Source organism: Chenopodium album, chromosome 14 (assembly GCF_948465745.1).
Source record: "Chenopodium album chromosome 14, dcCheAlbu1.1, whole genome shotgun sequence".
Lineage (NCBI taxonomy): Eukaryota > Viridiplantae > Streptophyta > Magnoliopsida > Caryophyllales > Amaranthaceae > Chenopodium > Chenopodium album.
Window position 1 is genome coordinate 21,444,417 of NC_137847.1, and position 9,102 is coordinate 21,453,518.

The 9,102-nt window shown below is 32.5% G+C and overlaps 1 protein-coding gene across 1 annotated transcript; it reads left to right on the forward strand.

Annotated features, from left to right (window-relative positions):
- Positions 1-2,154: 2,154 nt before the first annotated feature.
- LOC145577897 (uncharacterized) lies at positions 2,155-3,231 on the forward strand. The gene has a single exon (XM_081635317.1). The coding sequence runs from the start codon at positions 2,155-2,157 to the stop codon at positions 3,229-3,231; it is 1,077 nt and encodes a 358-aa protein (XP_081491443.1).
- The last annotated feature ends 5,871 nt before the right edge of the window (positions 3,232-9,102 follow it).

Consider the following 9,102-nt stretch of genomic DNA (forward strand, 5'->3'; position numbering starts at 1 on the left):
ACTAAAAGTGTGGCAAATAAATCTCCTTTTTAATGGGGTTTGAAAGTAGCCCGGAATCTTTACTTTCATCCATTATTGTTCATTTATTTATTTATTTATTTATTTATTTTTGTTAAAGATCAATTCAACCATAAGCTGATGTTTAAGGCTTAACAATATAATTTTTACTCTTAAACACACCAAATTTGTAAGAGTTGTTTTAGCAATTATTACAATAAAATAATTTGATGTTTGACGAAATAGACAAGTAGAGGAGTTAGGCTCTTTTGGTTTATCTTATTTTGTCTATTATTATTTTATCTTACTACGAGTATAAATATATATATATATATATATATATATATATATATATATATATATATATATATATATATATATATATATATATATATTTTATCTAAACTTATTTTATGTCTATGAACTTATATGATTTCCACAAAATTTTATATGTAGCTGGCCACTTAATGTGACCAGTCATATCAGAGGTTACTTAATTTTATAGGCATTACTCAGTCAGTGTTGCAGGGGCTACTCAATTAGTGTTATAAAGGTTACTCGACCAGTATTACAGGGGTTACGTACTCAATCAATGTTTTAGGAATAACTTTATTTTTTTACAAGCGGTTACATTGTTTGGCCAACCACATATAGAACACGCTCTATTATTTCTTAATATATTTTGTTTGAACTTGTTTTATTTGATTTGAACATATTTAATTTCATTTATTTTAAGTTACTTTTTTTTTATTTTATACTCTGTACTATTTTATCTTAACTTATTTTTGAAATAAAATAAAAAATATGATGAAATTGAATAAGGAGTAATATGAGACAAACAAACCCTTAGTCAAAACATTAATGTAATCATCTTTTTTTTTTTTTTTTTTTTTTGGAGGACAATGTAATCATCTAATTAAACCAATTAATATGAAGTATAACCTTATATATCCATTCAAAAAAAAAAAAAAGTGTAACCTTTTATATCTAGGGCCTGTTCATATTTGCTGAATTGAGCTAAACTGAACTGATTGGAGCTGAACTGAACTGAACTGAACTGATTGGAACTAAACTGAACTGAACTGAACTGAATTGAGCTGAAATGAATATTTTATGTGAGAGGGAAATTAAGAGCTGAACTAAACTGAACTGAACTGATTGGAACTGAACTGAACTGATTGGAGCTGAACTGAACTGAACTGAACTGAAATTAAGTAAATGTGAACAGGCCCCTAGTAACTAACAATTAGTCCCTCTGTCTCCATTATTTCCCCATTGCAAATAAATGGCTCTAACTTACAAAACTACTTCGTATGATTTTACCCATTGGAAATTAAATGGCTCTAACTTAAAAAACTATGATCTTAAAGGCATAAATTAATACTCCGTAGCATTATGCTTTTGGAAAAAAAAAAATCATTAATCAACACGAGATAATATAGTCATGTGGGGTTTTGTTATATTCGTCTCATTGTATAATTTAGTATTATCAAGTTTTTATAATTTTTACACATATAGAAACAAATTCTTATATGTATTAAAACGTGTTTTGAAGATCGTAAAAAGTCAAATGAAATTAAAAAAAAAAATAAGTGAGTAATTACCAAGAAGGACCTTCGTATAATGCTTGGTATAATACTCCATCCGTCCCCAAAACTTCGACCCTTTTGGCCTAATTTCAGTCTCAAAATGATCGATCTATTTACATTAAAATACCCACCAATTAACAACAATATTTGTGCAAAATTAGATTTTCCATATAAAATTTTGTTTTTCATGTATTTTTAATACTTTACCTCTCTACTTTTTTACAAACCTCATATAAATTTACCTTTCTAATGTATTTTTATTTCTTTTTATTTAATTTTTTAATAACTGCGAAATCAACCCAAAAGGATCGAATTTTTGGGATGAAAGGAGGAAGTAAATAAATGCGGTTGATTTGTGATGCAGAGAATTTTAGAATCTAGACTGTAGACTCAATAAATGTTTGATCAATCAATTAAATGACATGATTCCATATTTTTTGTATTGTCCTTTTCCTTCTCATGATCACCTTTTTCCTCCCTTATATAGGCTTCCGAACTTGCACAATCTTCCTCATTCCCAAAACAAAACCAACAAACAACTTCACATTCTTCCTCTCAACATCAAAAAATGTCAACAACAAACACCCCACAAAAAACATTCATGAAACCAGCCTTTGAACAACAACAACAAATATGCTCTGCTTCTATGCTCTTCCCATTCCTCCAAAGGAACACCTCTATATCTCAGACTAATGAGAGGAGAGGCCGGCGAAAGCAGGCCGAACCCGGCCGGTTTCTAGGAGTAAGGAGACGGCCGTGGGGCCGATACGCAGCCGAGATTAGAGACCCAACTACTAAAGAACGACATTGGTTAGGTACCTTCGATACTGCTCATGAAGCCGCTCTTGCTTATGATAGAGCTGCCCTTTCAATGAAGGGTACCCAAGCTAGAACTAATTTTATTTACTCTGAAACCACCCCTTTTTTCCCTCTTCTTTCACCTTTTGATGGTCCTTCTCTTTTACCTTCTTCATCTAATCATTTCTTCTCTCTTTCTCCTCCTCTTCCTAATAAACCATCCACTTTTACTACAACTAATAATATTGCTTCCACCACTCCACCACCACCACCACCACTTCATACCACCTCGGTCGAGTCGAAAATCGACACCTATACTAGTACTAGTACTCATCATACATCCACAAAACATAATGATTTTAGCTTCATTACTAATAATGATGATAACTCTGGTTACTTGGGTTGCATTGTACCTGAAAATTGCTTAAGACCAACTCCTCCTTCCGAAAATGACCCTCATCATAACCTTAATAATAATAATAATAATAATGTAGGGTACGACCTTACATTATCACATTCTGATAATCAAAGCATGCCTACACCAATGTCGTCGTCGTATGAACCTAAAGATGATTATTCATTCTCATCTTTCAGCAATAATGCTAATGAAGAAAACATAAGTGGTAACTTGGCATTGGAGATTAGCAGTAATTTCAGTGATTACTGCGACGACCTCGCTGCGATAATTAATCATCCATTAATGATGGAAGAAGGTTGCATGATTGAAGGGTTATATCCTATGATTGAAGACATAGCAGCAAGTTCTTATTTTACAATGCCTTGTGCTGGTTTTAGTAGTGCACCTTATTCTGATGATATGCTTGACTTGGGATATTCACTCTTTTAGTAGCATAGCTTTAACTTCCAATAAGATAATTAATTAATGCATGATTATATATTATAAAGGTACTTCTATATATAGTTAGATGTTTTATTTTTTTGAAACATCTTGCAACTGCTTTTTTTTATATGTAATTACACTACATATTTTGATGTAGTACGCATAATATCATGTATATGGGTGGCTGCAGCAGGTCGTGTTAAATAAGACTTCACCCGTTTCAAATGGATTATTGGGTTTTTTTTTTTTTTTTTTTTTTTTTTTTTTTTTTGAATAGTAGTTTACATGTTTCTTATATCATGTTTGTCAATTCATTAATTTACCCATAACATCTCTAATTAACAATTTATACAAGATGATAGTTCATTCGATGTGTACAATTTTTTTTTTTTTTTTTTTTTTTTTTTTTTTTTTTTTTTTTTTTTTTTTGTTTCTTTTACTACGTAAATGAGTCACAAGATCAATACAAATTACAAATAAGAGATACTGATTCAAACCATCACAAATAAGTAAAATGGTTGCACTATAGATTGAACCTAAGAGGCTAACACCAAAGGTTCATCATAATTAAGTATATTACCATTAATCTAATGTCATTATTAAATTGCATTATAATTGTAATTTAACCATTAGATTTTATCTTACATAGTTTTTTTAAAAGATGATACGGCCTATTCCACTCAGGCCCCATTGTAGATCCACCTCTGGTGATCCATCATACACACATGCTCTCGGTCTTTGTTACTAGGTTGATACCTATTTAACTATCTATGTACTTTTATTTATATATTTCATTCTCTCATTTTTTATTTTTATTTTTATTTTTTTTTAATTTAATTGAAGATACTATTTTAAAATTACTTCATAGGTATAGTAATTTAGTGGGATCATATATGATGGGTATTTATAAAAGGTAAAGTTATAACTTCCTATAAACATTTGTAATATACTAATATGCAACACAATTAATATTATAGGACAAACAAATAATTGGAGCAAACAATGAAACAAAAAGTGCCAAAAGAGATTAATATTTTCTTTCCGTAGCATCAAAGTTCCTAGTCATCTTAAGGTTTCCAAGTATTCCAACTAATCCACCAAAAATTGAATTTTGAAAAATTGTCGATAAAATTGCGTTGAGACAAAAACATTTGGAATGCATGTGCTTGCAATTAACAAAAATTAAAACGAACTTGTGTTTTGAAATATTTGAAAGCAAAATAAATTAAATAAAAATTAAAAAGTAAAGATTTGTAATAGCCATCCATATGGCCATATGTATTTATGGTTCCATTTTGGGTGGAGACGTGGAGTAGTTGTGATAGCAATACACCGGAAAATAAGGGAAAGATAAAGGCAAGACTGCATTAGTTTATGTTTTCATTTTATTTTCTTTATTTATTTATTTATTTATTTTAAGAAAAAAGAGCTAATAATTATATTAAATTAACTCCAATTCCGTCAAAGTGAGTGATACTTTGAGGGAAAAAGACCCAAACATACATACTTCGAGTTTACACTCGTATCCCACCGTGTCATGAGGTGAGCGACAGTGTTACTAGCTCTTTTAACATGAGAGGAAGAACAAAATTCAAACTAGCCATATCAAACCTAACGAGGAAGTCCAAACGGAGGGTTGCGAGATACGAATCTCGTGTCTCACAAGGATAGTTTAGAAATTTCGCCATATTAAAGTACCTCTGTAAAACATTAAAGTACCACTAGAGGTCACAATGGTATATCTTTAACTCCTAGTAGTTCATTGTCATTATCTAGTAGTATAATTTATTCATTAGTAGTAAACGATTAATTTAGACCTAAGAGTTAGGAAAAATCTAAGTTAATCTTTAAAGACCTTAAACTTTCTGTAGTACTATTTCGAATCTCAACAGTACAACATTACCGTCCAATGATATAAGAATAGTATCTAGTAAAAAATCTTAAATAAACCGATTTTTCTTAAGCAAACTTACTAGTTGTCTTATTAATAGCTATTTTAGAATTCTTTCAATTTTAATTGTAGAAGCTGCGTCGATTTGGTAGTAGAGCCATACGGTTAAATTTAAACTAAATTGGTAATTAAATTAATAATTAAGTAAAACTGGAGAATACTAGACCTTCTACTGAATGTAAGAAGCCTGATTTTAAGCACTACTATCATATTCCTGAAAATACTAATAATTTTGGCCCATTCCTTAATTATATAGTAGATCAAATTGGTGAATTAAGATCGGAAGTTGATAACATACATGCTCGTTGTATTAATATCGAAAATAAGATATTAATAACCACAACCGATATTAATAAAAAAAAAAAGTAAGTGATATAGTAGGGAATATTTCAAGCATCCCACACTTGAATCCCACTGTGATCATACACTTAAATATGGTGGCGTCCAAAGGGAAGGAAGCTAGAGTAAAAGCGTCGCCAACAAGTTTTAGGAACTTGTAAACCGTTCACAGGATGAAGGTTACACCCCTTCATGATCCATGGGATCGCTAACTCCATAGTGTTGTGGAACCATGACTGGATATTCGGGGATGAAGGTACAAATCTAACCTAAAAGAGGTTGAACCTGCCTTAAAAATAGGCATCTACTTTATTCTTCTCATATTCATGTGCGCTTTCTGACTAACATACAATCAATAGATTAACCCTAAGCCTGTTTAATCTATGTTGGTTGAATATTAATTCACAAGAAAGACTATTATTGGTGATCACTTGAATTAAAATCATATTAGCCTAAACAAGATTATTAATTATCTTATTAAGCGTGATTACAAGTACAAATTCCCTTTAAACATGCATAAAAGGCGTGATCAAGCAATAAAAATAATAATATCAAGCAACATAATAATTACAATCATCATCATCATAATAATCTCAATCTCATGAAAGCATAATAACATTAGCAAGATCCTAGGCATGATATAACAAGATTTATAACAAATCCTAACATGTCACTAAGCAATAAAAATCAAAGCTTTATCCCTAACATGATACTAACATGATATTAGAAAGAATAGAAGGCAACCTAAACATAATACTAGAAACATACATGATATTAGAAATATTAGTTAATACCCTAAACATGACACTAGGAATCATAAAAATATCCTAACATGATACTAGGAATTAAAATAATCAAAGCATGATTTCTATATCAAAAGAATAACAATTAAATTACTTACTTGGATGCCTCGTATCTCTTTCTAATAACAAAATACACACATTAATAACTTCAAGGAAAATATTAAATAGTAAATAACTAATCAAAGAATTGAAATAAGATTTGGGACCAAACCTTCACAAATCATCAACCTTTCACGTCTAGGACGAAGGCAACTTTGAACTTGGCTAGGTGTGTCTAGGACTTGTGAATGTGGAATTTTGTAAAAGGAAAAGGTTTAGAAAGAGCGAGAAAGAATAAGATTCTAGCTTAAAGAGAGAAAAGAATAGAATTAGATGATTGTTGATGATTCTGAATGAATAAAAACGGGGGTCTAGGACCTTATTTATAGAAAAATAGTCCGGAAACCGATCGAAAAGAAATCGAGTCCCATTCAGAATAAAAAACATCCTGTTGCGAACGACATGAGTTAGCGCTAGACGACATGTATTAGCGCCAGGCAACAGGTATTAGCGCCAGGCGACAGGCACCAGCACCAAGCGATAGATTCTGTCGTTTGGCGCTAATTAAAAGATAAAACGCGCTTTGTACGAAATCCTTTTTCTAGTATAATTAAGTAATTAGAATCCGTGTTAAACAATTTTAAGATCAGATTTATCATAAAACACTTATTTTATTCCAAATAAAACTCTTTAAAATAATAATTATTAATCCTAACTTCATTAGAATTTAAAAGAACCTTCTAGATTATTTTAGAAGATTAAAATCAATCCTAATAACTTTAGGAATAATAATTAATAGGCCCTCCTCTAGATCATTGGGCCGCATATAAAATTCATTTCTGGCCCAGTTTAGTATTTTGGCCATAACTTCCTCATTATTCATCGAAATTGGGCTTATAATATATCATAGGAAAACTCTTTGTGAGCCCAATCCAACTACATTATTATTGGACCCTTATCATGGACCAAACTAAATTGGACTGGCTATTTTCATAAATAGCGTATATTTCAAAAACAAAAAGAGAGATATTTTAATTAAAAAACAGCCGCATCACTAGACTTTTCACACTTTCACTTTGTTCGATAATCAAATGACGTGAAAGGTATTCATCACTGGGTTTGGTTTTGGGGAGACACATTTGGGTGTCTATAGAAGCCCCCACTTTGACTGAGTTTGGAGAAACACAAGTTTCGAAAACAAAAGTCAAAGTAGCGATAGGGACAGAGAATGATTCAAAACGTTCTGCGATCCTAAATCATTCTTGTAACGCCGATATCTGCAAACTAGCGTTAGTTAAATAGATAAAAGAGTTAAGAAATACGTATCTTGCACCGTCGAGTACACGTCTCTAGAGTAACCGATTTCGTTGCTGCTTTTTGTTGTGACGACCTCCACAGTGCCTCGTGAACGCCATCGTCAAAGACCGTTGCTTGTAACCATCTTCAATTGTTTATGACAATCCTCCACATCCTAGGGAACATCGTCAAAGTAGGTGACTGCTTGTAGCCATCTTCAGTTTCGCTGCTGTTGATGTTGTGGTCGCTCTTCGCTGCTGTTGATGTTCATTCGTCTCTGAACAAAAGAGCTTCTTCCTTTTTTAAGAATGTTCACTCGTCTCTGAACAATGGAGCTTCGATAGGATGCCCACACGTCTCTAAGCAAAAGAGCTTTGAAAGAAATGTCCACGCGTCTCTGAACAAAGAGCTTTGAATGATATGCCCATGCGTCTCCGAGCAAAAGAGCTTCATGATATGTCCACGCGTCTCTGAAGAAAAGAGCTTTGATAGAATGCCCACGCTTCTCTGAGCAAAAGAGCTTGATAGGAATGTCCACGGGTCTCTGAACAAAGGAGCTGTGATACTTGAATGTTTGTTGAGATCGTTCGGTTGGCTGCGAACAGGAGCTTTGCTGAATGGTTGTATATTGTAAAAATCAAAAGATTGCCAAAAGACTTTGCTGGTGTTTTTTTTAGGGTTGACCTAAGGTGAGTGATTGACTTGAGGTTGACTCAATGTGTTTTGACACGTGTGTGACTCTTGTGTGACTTAATGTGTTCTGATACATGTGTTAGACTCAATTCGAGGTGACATGACTCAACGTACATGACTCATGTGTGCATTATAATGTGATTGTGCGATTCGAAAAATGCAAAAATTTCCGTCATTTTTTGTGGAGGGTACCGACTTTCTCCCGAAAAATAAAGACACAAAAAGGAAAAAATGAAGTGTTGGATGGTATGTTGAATGAGCTTAGTCAAGTGTATGCATCGACGTTGTATCCTAGGGTGTGAAGATTGTAACATCCTATGCTATCTCAATTGTTGATTTTAGATGAAAGTATTTAGGTAACTTAGGCACGGAGGCTAAGCAATTCATACTTCGTGACGCAATGATGATTATGACCTTAATATGCCAAGATATGCTTCAACATTATGTTAAAATTTCATGACAAAGGATTCCTAAAGGAAGTGCTATTTGGTCTATGTGCAGTGTGTGAAAGTGACACTAAGTAAGGCTGCAAAGGCTAAGGGTATGTGGAAAAATATTATTTCGAGAAGAGTCAAATGATGGTGACTCTTAGGCTAGGTAAGCTAATAATTTAGGGATCAAGCCCCCAAGTCTAGCTCTAAACGGATAGGGATGAGCGTTGGAGATCTCTTGGTATGATCAATTATGAATGTAAATATGAATGCATTTTTTATTACGGCCGCACCTCATTGTGAGGTTGCCTACGTATCCATTAGG

What these genes read in the sequence shown, in the direction of transcription:
- LOC145577897 (XM_081635317.1), top strand. Translation starts at nt 2,155, where the DNA reads ATGTCAACAACAAACACCCCACAAAAAACATTCATGAAACCAGCCTTT.